General features: G+C 46.0%; 1 protein-coding gene across 1 annotated transcript in view; it reads left to right on the top strand.

Moving 5' to 3' along the window:
* LOC309584620 (sorting nexin-2-like) overlaps positions 1 to 20,727 on the top strand; it is a 140,201-nt gene that overhangs the window by 50,741 nt on the left and 68,733 nt on the right. Inside the window, exons 3-6 of the mRNA XM_082300745.1 lie at positions 8,091 to 8,254; positions 9,443 to 9,509; positions 9,710 to 9,753; positions 9,846 to 9,987. Coding sequence (XP_082156871.1) covers positions 8,091 to 8,254; positions 9,443 to 9,509; positions 9,710 to 9,753; positions 9,846 to 9,987 — 417 coding nt within the window. The remainder of the gene's footprint in view (positions 1 to 8,090; positions 8,255 to 9,442; positions 9,510 to 9,709; positions 9,754 to 9,845; positions 9,988 to 20,727) is intronic.

Genomic DNA, 20,727 nt, shown 5'->3' with positions numbered 1-20,727 from the left:
CAGCCCCTCCCTCCTTCCCACCAACAGCGCAGGAGACAGGGCATGGGGGGTTTGGTCAGTTCGTCACCTGGTTTTCTACTGCTGGGCAGGGAGACAAGTCGTTCCCCTGCTATGCCGTGGGGTCCCTTCCCAGGGAGACCGTTCTCCGTGAACTTCTCCAACGTGGTTCCAATCTCTCAAGCAGCAGCCCTCCCAAAACTGCTGCAATGTGAGTCCCTCCCACGGGCACACAGTCCTCCCAAAACTGCTGTGGCGTGAGTCACTCTTCCACGAGGTGCAGTCCTCCAAGGACAAGCTGCTCCAGCCTGGAAGCAGGGGCCCTCTCTCTCTACTGGGTCTTCCACTGGACCACAGCCTCCTCCAGGCATCCACCTGCTTGAGCATGAGCACCTCTCCCATGGACTGCGAGTGGATCTCTGCATCCCCTGTGGATCCCCATGGGCTGCAGGGCGACAGCCTGCTTCACCATGGTGTTGGGGTTTAGGATTTTTGGTTTTGTTTATTTCTCTCAGGGAATTTTCTCCCATATGTTGCTAAGAGACAATAACGACCGGATACTTAAGAGAGACAAAAGAAGTTGCCACTGAAAGGGTGCGGCTGGCTATTCCCTTAGCTGGGGGGTTTCTTTTGGAGGGGCAGAGATACCACGAGAATTGGGCTGGGGAAAAGGAGGCTGGGCGCAGCTCCTCGCTCTCTTGCTCTCTCGGCTTCGGAGGACGGTCGAGTGGCTGCTTACTAGGGGGGAATTCGCTGCCGCCGCCGGAGCCCAGCCCTGTCCTGCTTCTTCTGCCGTGGGTGAGCCTTTGCTCGTGAGAGCAGTCACTGAACTGGGAGCCTATTAACACCCTACCTCACTAAAAAAAGGACTTTCACCATCTGCTTGGATGCCTCAGGGGGAAAAACCCTGGATCCCAAGCCCCTTCCCACGGACCCTCTCCCTGCCATGTTTGGGAGCCGGGCTGTCGCTGCCCAGCCCCATCATGTCTTTGCTACTGCTCCGGGTTTTTGCTACACTGTAGCCGGGCACCCCCTGCCTGCCGGGACGTCCCGCAGTTCCAGCTACAGCTGCAGAGTTTCTGATACATCTCATCTACCACACCGGGATTTTGCTTGTCCTTGCCATTCCAGCTTGCTGTTTCCGAAGTTCCTGCTACAGCTCCTTTCGCTATCCAGAGGGGGGCACCAGGACCGGCTGGCTCTGGGGGTTTGTAACAGAAACCCCTTTTCCATCCCTTCCGCTGGCTGCATCTGCCATTACCTTGTGCAGAGAGACGACCAAACTCGTGCCACAGCGCCCCCTGCAGCCGCGGGAGAATCATCGCACCCACCCTGCCCAGCCGGGGAGCCACCAGCGCCCCTTCTGGCTGTGACCGTAACTACACCAAAGGGGAAAGGGCTTGACAGCCGAGAGAAGGCTGTTATTGAGTTCCTGGACTTGTTTGTTGTTGCTGCCATTGTTGTTTGTTTGCCTTGTTATCCATATACATACTAGTAAAGAACTGTTATTCCTTTTCCCATATCTTTTCCTGAAAGCCCCATAATTTCATAGTTATAATAATTCGGAGGGAAGGGGGTCATATTCTCCATTTCAAGGGAGGTTCCCACCTCCCTTGGCAGACACTTGTCTTTCAAACCAAGACACGTGGTCATCACCACGGCCTGCAGAGGAATCTAGGCTCTGGTGCCTGGGAGCACCTCCTCCCCCTCCTTCTTCACTGACCTTTGTGTTGATGCCTTAAGAGGCCTCCGAGACACAGAGACTGGACAGGAGTAAGGGAATAAAATTGTCGGGTGGAGTCGCGGGAGACAAGCACTCAAGGCATGATGTTCAGCAAGTCTCGTTTATTATCATAAACTACACATACTTATAGTACTACTAATTAGCTCATACATATTGCAAAAGTCGAGCTCCTCATTGGTGGGAGCTATTCCGTGGGATCTGCAAACACGGTGGTCTTATCTTTCTCTTCCATATGGTTTCTGTCTTCTTACTTATCTGAATGCACATTCTGTTATCTATGCAACTTCTTGCTCAAGGACTCAGTGTCTGCATCTTTACTAAGCCTGCTGTGTTATCATGACCTTTGCTTTTTAGCCATTCTTCAGAAAGACTCTCAACACTTCCCCTGTTTTCTTTTTGCATGATCATAGTCATATTGACTGACTTCGAAATTAAATTTTTTACGCATGACATTATACAGCTAAGCATAAGTAAACCAAGCAAAACAATTATTAGCAACAGCATTAAAGATTTAATCACACTTTTCATCCATCCTTCTAAGCCCATCCACTCTGTAAGTCCTTCTAATCCGAAAAATCCGGAGTCTTTTTTTATTTTTTGGGAGTGTTCAATCAAATTCTTAATTTCGGCGTGGATGGACTTAGAATGATCCTCAAGATCCATACAGCACATTCCTTCAAAGTCTTCACAGCCATGGCCGTGGGCTAAGAGTAGAAAATCTATAGCTGCTCTATTCTGAAGCAGGGCGTGTTGGACTGAACTCAGATCTTCTGCAAGTTCAGACAACACTCGGCTGGTACCGTTTGCCTGTTTAACTACCCAACATGCCAGTTTTTCTAAGTGACGATGGGCTCGTGCCGCAGCTGCACCAGGAACAAAAAGGGAGGTAAAAAGCACTTCTGATTTGCTCCATAGCGTGAGGTCATCCTGACATTCAGGTGTTATAGTTTCTGTTAAAGACCTCCGCCATCGTGTTCGGTGTGTAGCATTAGGATGGTGCTGTGGAAGTGCAAGACTCAGTTGGCCAAAGGTACAGGGCCCACCTACAGGCCTGGATGGAATACCTGACCAGGCACAATTCCCACAAATTAGGAAAAACCCTCTGGGTAACTTTCGAGGGAAAAACGTTCCAGGGGCTGCAAGAGATCGATTTCTCACGGTAATGTTGCACCATTCTAAATCCCACTGTGAAGCATTGCCAATAGGATAAATCAAGGTGGGGTTGGATTCATTCAGTCGACAGCCATTAAGGCTGCCCTCTTGGCATAAATTACGTGAACTATTAATATAAATACAGGCTGTAGCGTTAAGAGAATCAACTAGTTCTATCTCTTGTGGCTCAGGGCCCACCGGGAGTTTATCATCCCAGCTATCATACTTCAGTAGGCCAGCGGTAATATTCATTGTGGATTTTAATGGTCTAATAATTTTGAACTGGTTCTGGGTCTCGATTACGAAGTTACGCCATGTATTATCTGTTAGTGGTACTCCAACTAAGCATGTCAAAAATGGGGTACTGGGTGTGGCTAAGGAGGCACAGAATGTTGTGGTGTTCAATTCACGTGCCAAGGAGACCCAGATATTATCTCTAGGGTCAAACACCTTAGGAGGATAGGAAAGGGGGTGACCCATTACTGAGCCTGCGATTAGCAGCACGATGCTTAAACCGCCGGCAAACATGATCCCACTTTCTTGGGTCAACTTGCCACTGAATGGGGACCCCGATATTTGGTTGGCATGAGGATTGCAAAACTACAGAGTAGCTATCGGCTAAGATCTTTTTTGCTAAATGCTGTACTGACCACGCTAATTCTCTTAGCCGCAGATCTTCAAGATTTTCAACTAATTGCAAACTGTCAATGATATTTTTGCCTGTGAGTTGTACTAATGCTCCTTGAGCCGTCTCACGGTGCCAGTGAAAACTGCAAGACTGACACCAAAACCCTTCTGATAGATGTTGCTGGTGGACCCACCACTGTAAATTACAGCCTCCGCAAAGCAATCTTACCCACGCCTTATGATTATTACAATTACATGCAAAGCAAGCAGATTGGCAAAAGCGCAAAAAGTGTCTCTGCAAATGTGGGAGGAGATAACCCTCTATCTCCTGTTCAGAGTCCACAAGGAAGGTAATGCAAAACCGCTGCTCAACTTCCTGCAGGATCTGTGAGCTCTTCCTCTGTACCCTTCTTTTCTTCCTCTGTTGTGGGTTGCTCATCAGTGACAACAGGCTTAGTCCATTTGGCCGGAACCCATAGGGGACCTGTCGGAGTGGACACACATAAGTAACCTCTTCCCCAGTACAAGGTTTTTACAGGATCCTGCCAAAGTCCCGTCTTGGGGTCTTTGTAGCGCACCCAAGGCATGGGCGTCGGGGGTTGAGGATAGGTTCCAAGGTGATGGACTCTGCCTGATGCAGCAGGAGACAACGCTTCCGTGGGTGGGAGGTGAGATCAATAGTGAGTAAGGTCAGAGATCCAGTAGAGCCAGGACTTGGCTGACACCTAGGTGCATCACAAACAGGCGGAATGCTTGAAGCCAGATGTGGTAATGGTACTAGTTGTGCTAACTTTTGTCCTGCCGGGATCTTAACGGGAGGATAATCGGTATGTGCTAAAATAAAAATTTCTCTAGCGGAGTCAGCATCAACAAGACCAGTCTCTACTAGGAGTCCTATTGTAATTGCAGATGAACGACTTACAGTAAGTCCTCCCATAGCGTGGCCATTAATGTACACAGGTCCGATGACACCAGTGGGAATGCGATGGATTTCTGATGTTAGCAACTCGGTATCTACTGAGGCTGCCAGGTCCAGGCCGAGACTTCCGCTTGTCGCTGGGCGGGGACAGGTAGAGGTGCTGGAGTGGTTACTTGTGTCTTCGCGCGGCCGCTGTTCGCGCTGGGTCACTAAATTCTTGCGGCTGTACATTCGCGACGAATATGACTGGGTGTCCCACAGCGATAACACTTCATGCGGCCACCTGGAGCTGGGCGGGGATGTGCTGCTGCCGCTTGGAGAGGAGCAAGGGCTGCCATAACCTGATTTTGAGAGCTAATAGCCTGTTCTTTAAGCCCTTCACCTAATTTTGCTAAGGCTTGTGCTAAGAATAGTTGCGAGCCAGTGGGCATGGTCGCAGCTTTCTCTAAAAGTTGCTGGACAGTCCAATCCCCTGGGGTGGAGGTAATAAGGGCACGGGTGGCTTGGTTACCATTTTGTAGGAGACATTGTTTTAATAATGGGTCGTGCATGTGCTCTTGCACCCCGGCTTTTGAGATGGCTTCCATAACTTTGTCAACAAAAGAGCCTAAAGATTCTTCCCGACCTTGCTTAATGCTCATGTACATAGGAATTCCACCCGGGGCTCGGACTTTGTCCATGGCTCTCTTAGCAACTGCCATGGCCTCCCGCAATTTAGCAGGGCCTAGTGCAGCCTGAGCCTCAACCCTCATATGTTGACCCTGTCCTAGAAGTTCATCTACAGTGATATCTGCTAACGGATCTCCCTGGGGTCTAGCGAGATCTGCACTAACAGCTGCCTCCTCCCTCCAGCGAGCCTCAAAAAGCAGTCGCTGATTCGGGGTATACATGAGCTTAGTAATGCCTTTAATGTCAGCAGGAAGAAGGGTAAAAGCGTTAAAAATATAATCAAGCATCTGTTTAACTGGTTCACTGGTGACACCGTAATTCCCCACCGTTGCTCGTAGCTGAGCTAACAGCTTCCAATCCAGATTAGTCACCTGCGCGATATTGCTGCCCCCTTGCGGATTAGGGACAAATAAGACAGGGAACGCTATGCTGTCCTGAGCAGCCGCTAGCATGTCAGAATCACCCTTTTGTAAGCCCACACGAGCAACGGCAGCCCAAAGTTCTCGATGGCCCCTAGCCATGGCCTCCGCGAGGTCAGACTCTGCCCCAGGGACAGGCTCAGGGCTAACAAAGGGGTTTCGCGAGCGAGAACAGTCCGGTGGAGACGGGTGAGCCAAGGGCGGAGGAGCAGGCTGCAGCAAGGAAGGCGTGGGAGGAGCAGGAGGTGGGGGGGGGGAGGTGCGGAAGGCAACTCAGAGGCAAGAGCCTCAGGGGGTACGTGAACCGTAGCAAAGGTGGGGGGATTAGGCGGACCAGAGAAGGGAGAGGGACCATGTTCCCCGTAAAGACGATTACGGTCCTGTGCAACTTTAATCTTTTCTGCGGCTTTCTTTTCTGCCTGTACCATTAAAAGTTCATTATAAACAACTCTCCATAGTTTAGCTATCTTTTTAGCTGACTTATCGTCATCTAAGACAAGATCCCAGAGTTTGTCACTATACGCGCGCCACTGACTTAATTCATGAATGGAGTGGGGGTCAGCGAAAAAACCGTAAGAGCGCGCATGCGTTAAAAGAGCGGGGAGGTCTTTATCAAGATCAATCCCTTTAAAATTACGCTTAAGCAAAAAAGCCTTAAAAAGTTCCTGTGCTGCTTGCCTTTCCATACTTACGACGGTACCGTTGCTAGCCCCTCCAGGCTTCGGCAGCACGTATCGGCGAGCCCGCCTGTGCGGTCGCTCGGGCGCGGAGGAAATCGCTGCAGTATACGAGACCTCTTTCGCCGTCCGTCTAGCTGCGGGACCCGACCCCAACGCAACTCCCCCGTCGCATAAGGCTAGGGCAACTTCTCCTGTTCGGGTGCCAGATGTCGGGTGGAGTCGCGGGAGACAAGCACTCAAGGCATGATGTTCAGCAAGTCTCGTTTATTATCATAAACTACACATACTTATAGTACTACTAATTAGCTCATACATATTGCAAAAGTTGAGCTCCTCATTGGTGGGAGCTATTCCGTGGGATCTGCAAACACGGTGGTCTTATCTTTCTCTTCCATATGGTTTCTGTCTTCTTACTTATCTGAATGCACATTCTGTTATCTATGCAACTTCTTGCTCAAGGACTCAGTGTCTGCATCTTTACTAAGCCTGCTGTGTTATCATGACCTTTGCTTTTTAGCCATTCTTCAGAAAGACTCTCAACATAAAATAGGTATTTAAAAGGCCTTCAAAGGTACACCCTGGGAGCCAGAGGCTATTGCCAAAATGGACCCCAAAATAGATGACAGGTCACGAGTTCTTCACACCTTTATAGGTTTGGTTCATTTGCATATCAGGGTTAATTCTCCAGTTAAAGCTTCAGTTCAATGATGTAATTTCCCCTCCACTGGCCCCCCTTAGAAGCTCTTTGGATTATACTTTTTGGGCCTAGGACGGTCTGGGTGACCTTGGAGAGCAGGCCCGGAGAGGCTTTGTTATGTCTACCTAGCACAAGTGAGAAGAAATTAGCAAGCTACAAGAATCCTCAGAGTTACACTCTAAGCAGTACAGAATCAGGAAAATATAAAAGTTAAAACCTAGGCATCAGTGTCTCCATGTTGTTTCCCTCACATGTTCTCACCTCCTCCTCTGCCTAGAAGAAAACACTGTGTCCTCTTTTGTTTTGATTTTCTTCTTAAATGTGTTATCACAGAGGCATTACCATCCTCTCTAATTGGCCCAGGCTTGGCCAGCGGCATGTCCATCTTCAGAGCCATCAGGGATTGGCTCTGCCAGACATGGTAAAAGCTTCTAGGAGCTTCTCACAGAAGCCACCTCTGTGGCCCCCAGCTACCAAAAAACAGGCCGTGCAAAACCAACACATCATTATAGGTCACTCACAACTAAAATATTCTATTTTAAATGTATGGTTTGCTGGTGGTCAAAATCAAGTAGTGGAGGAAAGAAAGCATAAAGGGTTTGCAGAGCAGAGATATACATAATTTTAAAATATAGATTAACTATGTACAATCTGAAGAAAGTAAAAAGAAGTAGTTAGTCTTACTGGTCAGAATACCTCATCTACTAACATTTGTATTTTATGAGTTGTAGGTTTTTTGTAGGGGGTGTATATGTATAACTTTTCTTGTTATGCTCAGTATGCTGCCTATATGACAATCGGCAGTTGTTCAGAGTGCAAAAACTACTGGCATAGGCATTGAAAAAAATCAGTCTGTGGTGGAAAAAAATTCATTTGTTCTTATCATATCTAGAATTGAATTATTTAGCAGTTTGTGACTACTTTAAAAGACTACATGGCAGCAGAGAAAAAAAATTGTATACTTAATTTTACTTTAACCTGTTATTCACTAGAAACTCAGATGTCACCTCTAGTTTTACTGACATATTTAGAGAAATTATCTGAGAGAGAAATGGATGTTATTTATAAATTATCTTATTAAACTTATGTATTATCACTTTTTAATATGCATGCTTGGTATCTTTTGTGGTGTACGTCTATCTCTATGAAACAATATATTTTTTGTGAACTCAAAATCTTTATCTAGAAGCCACAGTAGAAGTTTCATTGGACAGTCCAGTGAGGGATCCAGTACTTTCACCAGAACCTACTCCTGGAATCACTCCTGTAACACCTACTTCATTAGTAGCTCCCAGAATGGAACTGAGAAGTGTAACAGCCCCTGTGATTTTTGATAGATGCAGAGAACAGGTACTGAGAAAATTTTTAAGCTATATTTTGATGACTATGGAAATGTCTTTGTGTTGTGTGTGTGTGTGGTGTGTGTTTGCTATTTGCAGGTTTTGGGTTTTTTTAATGCAGTTCCTAACTACAGGAACATTCTTTGTTAAAGGGAAGTATGCAAGAGAACAACTATTCTGTTTATTTTGTGTTTAATATGTATTTGACTCATCAAATCATGAGTGTTCATTGCTTAGGTGATGAGAGATCTGTTGTATGAGGAGTAACATGCTCCATTCCTACAGGATAGGTAGTGTAAAAGTGTGTGAAGAGAACAAGTGTTATGTGTTAAAGGTGTATTAATTCATACTAGCATGTTACAGGTTTTAACTCACATTTCTGAAGCTGCTGTTAATAAGGAAATTGAGGAAACTTGTTAGCGTTATTCTGCATACTAACAAACAGATAAGGCTGTTCATAGTTTTACCACTTAATTTGCTATTTACATTTGTCATTCCATTCAAAGTCTGTGCATTGGTAAATACCATTAATTCTAGAATATGCTCCTAGAAAATGTCACTGATGAGTGAGGTTTGGCAAATAAGACTGGCTTGGGACTTGATGGCTGCTTTCCCAGATGCCCTAAGTTGACATTTCATTCAGATTTTTTTCCTCTTCAGCCTTGGCACACTGTTCTGTCATGGTCTTTCTTAACTACTTCTGTTCTATTAAACTTATGTATATTGCACAAAAGATTAGGAAATTCTGTTGTCACACATCTCAGGCAAGTATCTGAAAATTCCATAGATGTCCCTTTCCTCATCTCCAACTCTTCAACCTCAGATACCACTAATAATGAGGAATATATCTGTCTTTTGATTAGAAGCTTATAGAAACATTGCAAGTGAGAGCATTTTTAAACCTCTGTGCCTGCTGGGATTGGAGGAGATAAAATGAGCATTTCCCCAAGATAAATGTTTACTAAAACTAAAGCCAACAAGTCTGAAGAAGTTGCCACACCAAAAAATTTTCAGGAAGGCTCAAAATTAAAAACCAAGATGTGAAATTATGTTCACTTAAAATTGGATAGTAGATCTAGAAGAACTTTTTAGTCATTGAGACATACTGACTCTTCCTTCACATATATCCTTATCTTTGTACCAATATGTAGCATGAATGCACATTAACTTATTAAACATGACATACATTTTTTTCTAGATTGAAGAGGAAGCAAATGGAAATTTGTTTGATATAGAAATCAATGTATCAGACCCAGAGAAAATTGGTAAGTTACTTGAACATTAAATTACATTAGGCTGTCTTACCTCTTAGAGACTATTCTGAAATGTTAGTATAATTCCTTATTCAGTTATCTTCTGATATTTTTAGCATGCAAATAAAAAGCTATTTAATGTGTATTTTGGAAAAAAAAAGTCTGAGGAGGGATTAAAATAACTTGCCTTAAGTATTTTAATTTTATTACAGGGGATGGCATGAATGCTTATATGGCTTACAGAGTAACAACAAAGGTAACTAGTGCAACAAATATTTGCAAATAACTTTATATCACAGCTAAGTAAATGTATCAGTAAGTCATAACTAAAATGACTCTTTTTTTTAGACATCCCTTTCCATGTTTCACAAAAATGAATTCTCTGTTAAAAGAAGATTCAGCGATTTCCTTGGCTTGCACGGCAAATTAGCAATGAAGTACATGCATATTGGTTACATTGTGCCTCCTGCACCAGAAAAAAGTATTGTAGGTAAGTCTACTTTCTGCAAGGTTGAATGTATGCATGTGATTTCAGTACTATAATATAAATGAAATATTTTATACCAATTGTGCTTGTAAAATAAATATACATGGAAGTTGATAAAATGGTGGGACTTACTGTTATGTAAGCAAGCTCTGGGTGTGACTTAAGGTCCTAGCGTAGAGACTTTCTTTGGTTATGGATAAGTTTGGAATACTCACAGACTGTTGGACCTTTCTCCAAAGACCACAAAGCTCCCACTTTAAACTTGAACTGCCAACCCTTCACTTCTTGGGCAGTATTTAGTCCCATCTAAAAGTGTATAGTCCACATGTTTCTAATTTTGGAGAGAAGAAGGAAAAATATAGTTGTCTAGGCTGATTTAAAATGAGGCATCTTAAAGCAGAGCTGACAAAACAGTTGAAAGTAGATGACATGCATTTGCACCACTCAAGCGTTTATTGTATTTTACTTTTTAATTCTGATGTCTTAATATGAAATGTCCTGCTGTTGTGATTTAACCCTGGTAGGCAGCTAAGCACCACACAGCTGCTCACTCGCTCCCTGACAAGAGAATCAGAAGGGTAAGAGTGAAAAACTCATGGGTTGAGATGATAAAGACAATAAAAAAAGGAAGAGAAAAAAATGAACATGTAAATAAAAACTAAACCTAGATAAACAAGTGATGCAAAAAGACCAAATTGCTTGCTACCATCCGACCAATGCCCAGCCAGTCCCTGAGTAACAGCAGCCCTGGAAAGACACACCACACCACACCCCACCCCACCCCCTCACCAGTTTTTTATTGCTAAGTGATGTCATATGGTACAGAATATCCCTTTGGTCAGTTGGGATCAGCTGTCCCAGCTGTGTCCCCTCCCAACTTGTGCACCCCCAGCCTATTCACTGCAAGGCAGTGTGAAACAGAGAAGACCTTGACACTGTGCAGGCCTTGCTCAGCAATAACTAAAACATCCCCGTGTTATCAACACCGTTTTCATCACAAATTCAAAACATAGCACCGTATCAACTGCTATGAAGAAAACTGACTCCATCCTAGTCAGACCCAGTACAATCTCCACCCCTTATTTCATACTGTTTACATCATGCTCAGGTCCCACACTATCCCATTCATTATTAACTACCACCACCCTTCCCACCCTTTGATATACACACAGATATCATTCCCTTAGTCTATGGGCCACCCCTGTAAAATGTCCATAAAATGACAATATAAATGTCTGTTGAGTTCATTTACTCTATGACTTTGGGGTCTGGCTGTTATGGTGGTCACTCAGGACAGGCAGGATGGTGTGTTGTGTTGGAATGTTGTGTATCAAAACCAGGTCAGGTTGCATCACTGCTGTACTTGCCTGCTTTCTCGTGAGATTCATGCTTCATTGGTTTGTGTGATTCTTGCTGTAATATCTTTTACATATGGCAGCCCCACAAGTGGTGACATACAGCATCATAAAACGCTGGCATCATACAGCAAGCCCACAACAGAGGGCTCTTCCAAGAGGCCAGGCAGGGTAGATAGTTGTTTAATCTTCTCCATACTCAAGGCAGTTATACCAAAAGCCCACTTTGAAGTACCCTGTTCCGGTTTGGACAAATTTAGAAATATATCCTCTGAGAGAGGGCATCCCTCCCCCACCAGGTTCGGGAAAAAATAAATTTTCCTCAAAGGAAAGTGAAAGAGACAAAAACTATTTATTTAACAAACACACAGGAAAAAGATAATGATGCTAAATAATAAAACCTCTCGACCTGCTGAGAGAAACCTGGGAAAATTTCAGAGTCCTTCCATAGATCTCTCTCTCCCCCTCCTTGGAGCTGGGACAGGGTGGTGGGCCCACCTCCAGGGCCAAGGCCTCAGTGGAAATTCCTCCCAATGTATTCTGATGTTGAAACAGTCCAGCAGAGAGAAAAGGAGAAAAAAACGAAGTCCCAGGAAAAAAAAAAGTTCAACTCTCTGAAGGAAAAGGAGCTGAGGAAAAAAAAACTGCTGAAAGCTGACTGGAAAGAAAAGCAAGCCGGGTGCTTGCCTTCCCTCTCGCTTTCCTGCCGCAGCTGAAAAAAAGGTCGCTATCTCTGTGTGACCTTGAACAAGCTGCAAACTGCTTTGAAAAAGTTTTGCTCAGTTTTTCCTTCCCCCTCTCAGGCTCAGTTTAAAGGCATAGAAAGGCACAAAAATTAATTTCTGGGCATAGGGCAGTGATATGGGATACACGTCATAAAGTCACTCCAAGACATCCCTCTCCTGAGATAGTCTATGCCAAGGATGCATGTACCTTCCTGGCCAGTCACAATAGGATGCTTTTGCCACTCATTCCCAGTTAGGCTTACCTTAGCCTCCAACACAGGCAGTTGTTTGGATTTCCCTATCACTCCAGAAATACAGATGGGTTGTGCTCCTTTGTAACCTGATGGCATTAGGGTACACTGTACACTGGTGTCAACCACAGCCTTATACTCCTTTGAGTCTGGTGTGCAAGGCCACTGAACCCACACAGTCCAGCAAACCCAGTTGTCGCTTTCCTTCAGCTGGCTGGAGGCAGGGCCCATTGATTTCTGGTTGGAGTATTTATTACTTGATTTTTGTAACTGCAAACCAGAAGTCCCTTCATCAGGGTTAGAAGTAAGATCACCCCTTCTACTCTGCCCAATAGAAGCTGAAGCAGTGATTTTCCTCTATGGACATCTTCTGGCTGTTGTGGGCAAAACAGACTTGACTTGAAGTATTTGACTTAAGTTTTAAGAATTAATTACTGATTTGGGTATTGGGGTGTCATGGTTTAGGAATGGTATTCCCCAGTTTAGTGCTCCCACCGAAACCATGCCAGTATTTGCTTCCCCTCCCCCTCCAATTGTAAGCAAAAAAGGCAAAGATCATGGGTTGAGATAAGAACAATTTACTGGAAACAGCAATGAGATAAGAAAATGAACAGTAACAGCAACAATACTAATGACAAAAGTGTACAAAGAGAGGATGATTTACATGGAAAATGCTCACCAAGCCCGGGACAATGAAAAACAATGGCGGACAAACCCTCTGCTTGCCACACTTTCCCCTGACTGGAAAGGAATGCCCTTTCTTCTCAGAGTCCCTTTTCCCCATGGATGAGTTTGTCTTTGCTTGAGGCAGGACTAATCCAAACTGTCTTCCCTAACTCATTTCTCATATGCACCAAGGGGATTTTATCCCCTTCTACCATACATGGTGGTTTTGATTGGGCAGGGCCAGCTCAATTGGTAGAGCCTCTAGTGTTAACTAACCAGGTGACCTTTGCTAAACATAGATTCCAATGTTTGAAGGTCACACCACCCATTGTTTTCAATGTGGTTTTTAACAGTCCATTGTACCATTCAATTTTCCCAGAGGCTGGTGCATGGTAGGGAATATGATATACCCACTTAATCCTGTTCTCTCTGGCCCAGGTATCTATGAGGCTGTTTTTGAAATGAGTCCTGTTGTGCGACTCAGTTCTTTCTGAGGTGCAATGTTGCCACAGGACTTGCTTTTCAAGGCCCAGGATGGTGTTCCGGGAAGTGGCATGAGGCACAGGGTACATCTCCAGCCATCCAGTGGTTGTCTCCACCACTGTAAGCACATAGCTCTTGCCTTGGTGGGTTTCTGTGAGTGCGATGTAATCAATCTGCCAGACTTCCCCATATTTAGATTTATTTTAACCATCGTCCATCATACCAGAGGGGCTTTACCCACCTAGGCCTGCTTGATTGCAGCATGTTTCACAGTTATGGATAACCTGGGAGATACTGTCCATGGTTAAGTCCCCCCCTCGATGATGAGCCTATCTGTATGCTGCATCTCTTCCCTGATGACCTGAGGCATCATGGCCCCACTGAGCCAGAAATAATTCACCCTTATGTTGCCAGTCTAGATCCATCTGAGACACTTGAATCCTGGCAGCTTGATCCACCTGTCTGTTGTTCTGATGTTCTTCAGTAGGCCGACTCTTAGGTTTGTGTGTGTCTACTTGACATACTTTTACAGCCAACTTCTCTATCCAGGCAGCAGTGTCTTGCCACAATTCAGCAGCCCAGATGGGTTTCCCTCTGTGCTGCCAATCGGTCTTTTTCCATCGTTCTACCTCTGCCCCTATAGCATTTGCTACCATCCACAAGTCAATGTAGAGGCAGAGTGCTGGCCATTTCTCTCGTTCAGCCATATCTAAAGCCAGATGGACCGCTTTCAGCTCTGCAACCTGACTTGATCCACCTTGTCCCTCAATAGCTTCTGCAACTTGCCAGGTAGGACTTCATACAGCAGCTTCCCATTTTTGATGTATCCCTACAATACAGCAGGAATTGTCAGTAAAGAGGGTGTATTGCTTTTCATTTTCAGGTAGCTGATTATATGGTGGGGCCTCCTCTGCATGTGTCACATTTTCCTCCTCCTCCTCTGATGATGATGATAGTCCAAAATTTTCACCTTTGGGCCAGTTCATGATGACTTCCAAGATCCCTGGGCTATTGGGCTCACTGTGTGACCAGCAAGACCCACTTACTCCATGTAGCATCAGTGGCATTATATGTGGAGGGGACATTCCCTTTGAACATCCAGCCCAGCAGTGGCAGTTGGGATGCCAGGAGGAGCTGTGCTTTGGTGCCAATCACTTCTGAAGCAGCTTAAACCCCTTCATAAGATGCCAATATGTCTTTTTCAGTTGAGGTGTGTCCTGGTTGCAGGGGGAGGGGGTGGAGCTTAGGGCAGTGTGGGCACATCTAAGCTGTTATTCTATACCACTTACATTATCACTGGGGGGTATGGTTTCGGGATGAAAATGAGCCCACCCCATGGAAGTGGGTGCCATTTTTGTCTCGCTCTCTCTTTCCAGTTGAGGGACTGTCGGGATCAGCCCCTGTGGACCCGGGTCCCTCTGCCGCTCCACCGGTCCCCTTTCCAGTTTTCTATGGAGCTTAGCTACAGGACATGGTGCTGAAGGAAAATGACAAAACGTAAATCGACGTGTGTTGAACAGCAGCGCAAGCGGGGAGGCTGCCAGCAGTCCAGCTGAGGGGACCCCAGCCGACAGGAGTGGAGCCAAGCCCCATCCAGCTGAGCCAAGCTAAAGGGACCATGACAGAGCAGTGGGAAAGTGGCAGCGACCTGCGGGACTGACATCCAACACAGTGGAGTGGTGGAGGCAGCAGACAGGCACCAGTGTGGAACTGAGCCCAGTGGAATAGCAGTATGACCTGACTCAGATGACCTACCTTTGGGGGGGTCTTGTTCATTATTGTTCTTCGTTGTTTCGGGCTGGGGGGCAGAAAACGTTAGCCATGGAAGCGCCCTCGCGATCTTGCCTTTGTTCCCAACAGCTAAGTGGCATGGCATGTGGGAATGGTCTCCATCTTATCTTTGTCTGGGGAAGCCATGTAGACATGGCCTACAGTAAGCATCCACCAACTTTTTCTGTTCCCAGTGGTGAACACCTTTTTTGTGGGTAAAACACCTTCTCTTTTCGTATACTTTTGTTCTTAATATTGCTGTTGTTACTGTGAGTTTCTTATTCCATTGCTTTTTGCTTTCAGTAAATTGTTATCTCAATCCATAGTCTCTGCTTTTGTCCCTCCCTTACCAGAAGGGGCAGGGGAAGGGGAGTGGCTTATTTGGAGTTCAATTTCCTACTGGTGTTAAACCACCACAGGGTGTAACAGGCCTTGAATCCTTTGTATTCCCAACTCCAGAACCCCAGGGGTCATCCACAAGTCTCCCCAGGTACTTTTAGCCAGAGGCTCCAGGAAGGACCATTCTCTCCGACTGCAGTGTAGAGCATTTTCACATCTTGTCCTGTCCTGACTGGCCCAAGGGCTACTGCATGAACAATCTCCTGCTTAATTTGTTCAAAAGCTTCTTGTTGTTCAGGACCCCATTTAAAATCATTCTTCTTCCTGGTCACATGATAGGGTGTACGATCTGCTTGTAATTCCAGGAATAAGCATCCTCCAAAAACCCACAGCGCCTAGGAAAGCCTGTGTTTCCTTCTTGCTGGTTGGCGGAGACATAGCTGCTATTTTGTTGACCACATCCATTGCAATCTCATTGTTTCTGTCTTGCCATTTTACTCCTAAAAACTGAATTCCCTGGGTGGGTCCCTTGACCTTACTTTGCTTTATTGCAAAACTGGTCTTCAGGAGGAATTGGATTTTCTTCTCCCCTTTCTCAAAAACTTCCTCTGCTGTGTTGCCCCATGTAATGATGCCATCAATGTACTGCAAGTGTTCGGGAGCTTCACCCTTTTGTTCAGTGCAGTCTGGATCAATCCATGACAAATGGTGGGGCTCTTTCCACCCCTGGGGCAGTCAGTTCCAGATGTACTGGATTCCCCTCCAGGTGTGTCATGGGTTAGCAAGCATAGCCCCGGAAGTGAGTCTTTTGCAACGGGGTGCTTACAGCTTCCTCTATGACCTAACAGAACCTATCAACTGGCTAGTTTGAATACTGACAATTTTTTAAGCCACTTAAATTTTTAACTGCCTCTGTGGTCCACATTTAAGAATGGACAAAGCCTGGGGGAGGGCTCTCTCTCGCTTCTGGTCCTGGGACAGGTAGCTGTGGGGCCCGTACAGGGCCCGCAGGGCCCGGGCCCTGCTTGGGCTCAGGCCTCCCAGGTCCGGGCCGGGATCTGCTTGGTTGGGCTCGGGTCGGGACACAGCCATCCTGGATCAGATGGGCCCTGTTCCACCTCTGCCCCCCCCCCCCCCCCCATCCCTGCTATGCACAGACGGCGCTGCCCCTCCCCCCCCCCCCCCCCCCCCCCCCCCAGCTGCGGCCAAAGATTCAGCTGAAGCTGCCCCGCTGCCTGGCAAAGATCATGTGACCAACAGCGATAAGTGAAATTCCAGCTGCAAGGCCTGGGTGAGATTAACCCTTTTAGTGCTGTGAAGAGCTGAAATCCTGAGGGAGGAAAAAGAGGAGATGCTTAAAGCTGAAATTCTGTTGTAAAGCTATGGTGGTAATAGACTATGATATATCAGTGTACCCGTGGTAATTTCATGAAAGCATGGGGGGGTGGAGCATTCAAACTGCACTTTTGAGCAAAAGCACCTGTGCTGGAATAAGCAAATGCTGAAGCGGCTGTAATTTGATGAGAAGTTTGAACAGGGAGAGATGGAAGTGATGAGGACCCTTTTGCTCCAAATCAGAAGGAGAAAGACCTCTGTTCCTAGAAATGCTCCCAGAGATAGTCCTAGAGATTAAGATGATGAGGACCCTTTTCTCCCAGAAAAAGGGGAGGGCCTCTATTCTTAGAGATGAAAATGCTCCCAGAGATGGGTGAAGAGAACTTTTGTTTTTGAACTGCTCAATCTTAAAAAGGTACCCCAGTAGCTCAAGATTGGACCCTCGAAAGCACTTGTGGGAAAAGCTGCAAGTCAGGGGAAGGGACTCTCACATGCAAGCAGAGAACCAACCTGGGCGGCTGTCTCGTTGTGATACTGAAGCCATGAGAGAATTTCTTGTGGAGATGTCCCCATAGCATGAGCAAGAGAGACTCCTCTCCCTAAGTGAACTGAACAAGATTATCATGGAAGTGGTAAACAGACTGAACATCTCAAGAGTTGTCTTTTTACATTGTCAGTGGAAGAAAGGAGAAAGGTGGGGGGAGGAGAAGTGTTTTGAAGGTGTGGTATGATTTTATTTTTTTTTCTTTTTTCCCTTCTTTTAGGTCTGTTACTAAACTTCTTTATATTCTTTCAAGTTTTGTGCCTGCTTTGCTTTCTCCTAATTCTTATCTCACAGAAGGTAAATAGTAATGAGTATTTTGGACCAAACCACTACAAGGTGAAAGCAAACTGTGGCCTGCAATCTGTTGCTAAAGGAGTGGAGAAAAATACATTAGCAGTATTGATGGTGGCACATTGTGCAGTGGTGTCAACTAAAGCCTTATACTCTTGTGGGTCTCATGTCAGGCCATCAGATCCCCACAGTCCAATAGGTCCAATTGTCTCTTTCCTCCACCTGGCTGGAGGCAGGGCCCCTCTAGTCCTGGTCATAGTAGTCATTGCTCACTTCTTGTAAATATGAACTGGAGGTCCCTTCAAGACGATTGGGCATAACATCATCCCTTCTTTTCTGCCTGAGGACTTGCCCACTGGAAAGTGGAGTGGCATTAATCTTTGAAGAATTTCCTGCAGTGGTTGTTCTTCCTCTCAACTCATGTACCTGTGCTGCTAGGGCAGAGGTGGGTTTTCCATCCCACTTCCTCATGTCCTCTTGGTGGTTATGCAGGTAAAACCACAGGTTACATCATGGTGTGTACCCTCTCTCTCATTAAGTGGGGTGCTTGCTCCCAATAGCAGAGACTGGTACATACTGGAGGGGCATGGGACATTTCCTCTCTAGTTTGCTCCAGTCTTTCAAGTCTGTCTGCAAGTTTTGATAGTCTTTCCACAGACGAGGTGCAGCTTGGTAGGGAGGAAAAAGATGATCTTCTGTAGTGGTTTGGTCCAAAATACTCATTACTGTTTACCTTCTGTGAGATAAGAATTAGGAGAAAAGCAAAGCAGGAGCAAAACTTGAAAGAATATAAAGTTTAGTAACAGACCTAAAAGAAGGGGGAAAAAAAATCATACCACACCTTCAGAACTCTTCTCCTCCCCCCACCTTTCTCCCTTCTCCCACTGACAATGTAAAAAGACAACCCTTGAGATGTTCAGTCTGTTTACCACTTCCATAATAACCTTGTTCAGTTCACTTAGGGAGAGGAGTCTCTCTTGCTCATGCTATAGAGGAATTATCACAACGAGACAGCCGCCCGGGCTGGTTCTCTGCTCGCATCATGTGAGAGTCCCCTCCCACGACTTGCAGCTTTTCCCACAACTGCTTTCGAGGGTCGAATCTTGAGCTACTGGGGTACCATTTTAAGGTTGAGCTGTTCAAAAACAAAGGTTCTCTTCACCCATCTCTGGGAGCATTTTCATCTCTAGGAATAGAGGCCCTCCCCCTTCCCTGGGAGCAAAAGGGTCCTCATCATCTTAATCTCTAGGACTATCTCTGGGAGCATTTCTAGGAACAGAGGTCTTCTTCCAACTGGAGCAAGAGTCCTCATCACTTCCATCTCTCCCTGTTCAAACTTCTCATCAAATTACAGCTACTTCAGCATTTGCTTATTCCAGCACAGGTGCTTTTGCTCAAAAGTACAGTTTGAATACTCCACCCCCCATGCTTTCATGAAATTACAATGGGTACACTGATATATCATAGTCCATCACCACCACAGCTTTACAACAGAATTTCAGCTTTAAGCATCTCCTCTTTCTCCTCCCTCAGGTTTTGAGCTCTTCACAGCACTAAAAGGGTTAATCTCACCCAGGCCTTGCAGCTGGAATTTCACTTATTGCTGTTGGTCACATGATTTTTGCCAGGCAACGGGGCAGCTTCAGCTGAATTCTTTGGCTGCACTGGAGAGGGGGAGCTGCCCGTTTACATGTAGCAGGGATGGGGGGGGGGGGGGGGGGGGGGGGCAGAGGTGGAACAGGGCCCATCGGCTCCAGGATGGCTGTGGCCCGGCCAGGCCCGACCCGAGCCGGGCCCATCAGGGCCTGGCAGGGCCACTGAGCCCTGTACGGACCCAGCCCAGTTACCTGTCCTCCGGCCGGAAGCAAGAAAGAGAGCTTCCCAGGGTTTGTCCATTCTTAAATGTGGACCACAGAGGCGGTCAAAATTCTAAGGGATTTCAAAATTCTCAAAAGCTGTTGTAACAGGCCTGAAGGAAGAAAAGGGAGTGAAAGGCTGGGGAAAATTCTCCTCCCTTGTTCCCCCCGACAGGTTGGGTATGATTATTAATGAATTCCCAGAGATAGCACCCCAGGCCAAGGCAGGAGAGCAACACTGAATACACATCCCAAAATACCCTAATTGCTCTTGATGTTATCATATGATAAACTGATATCCCACAGTACAGCAACAAAGTAACCCTGATCCTTCTCTCTGCTCTAGAACAGATCCCAGTGAGGAGCACATATGGGAATATATACAGGGTTAGGTACCACACCCACATGAACAGACCAAGCAACATTGTGACCAGTAGCTCTGTATTTAATTACGGCAAATGCCAAGATCAAATTTGTTTCCAACCCACTCTGGGCAGATCTGTTGTTATCTCAACCCTTCATGCTCCATGTTTGGCACCAATTAAGGCTCTCAGTGGTTTAAGAATGGTATTCATCAATTTAGTGCTCCCACCTAAACTGCACCAGCACTTGCTTCCCCTCCCCCTCCAATTGGAAGCAAAAAAGGCAAAGATCATGGATTGAGATAAGAACAATTTACTGGAAACAGCAATGAGATAAGGAAGCTTATTACTGTATCCTGCAGCAGTAGGAAGGAGTGCTACAGTGGGGATACTGTAACATGATGTATCAAACAAGGAGGGCCGTAGAAAGGAAATATATATGGACTGATTCTTGATAGATGTTTCAGAGATGTTTATTTCCCCAGCCGCATGGCCGGGATCTGCCGAGGAACTGTTACAGTCACGAGACCCGAGGGTCCTTCCCGCACAGGGGAACACAAAACAACCAATGGGGAACAAGGCTGACCAGGGGCGAGGGAAACCCCGTCTCTCCTGCCCAGGGCCCCTTTCCCAGGACCACATGGCAGGGGGGGAAGACCCCAACATTTCACCCCTTTCTTATAACAAAAGAGATTTAAAACTTAACATTGAAAACAACTGGATAAACATAACAAGGACAGTTTCAAAACAAAACAAGCCACCCTCC

Source organism: Coloeus monedula (genome assembly GCF_965178545.1).
Source record: "Coloeus monedula genome assembly, chromosome: W".
Lineage (NCBI taxonomy): Eukaryota > Metazoa > Chordata > Aves > Passeriformes > Corvidae > Coloeus > Coloeus monedula.
This window is presented reverse-complemented; position numbering and strand designations above follow the sequence as displayed.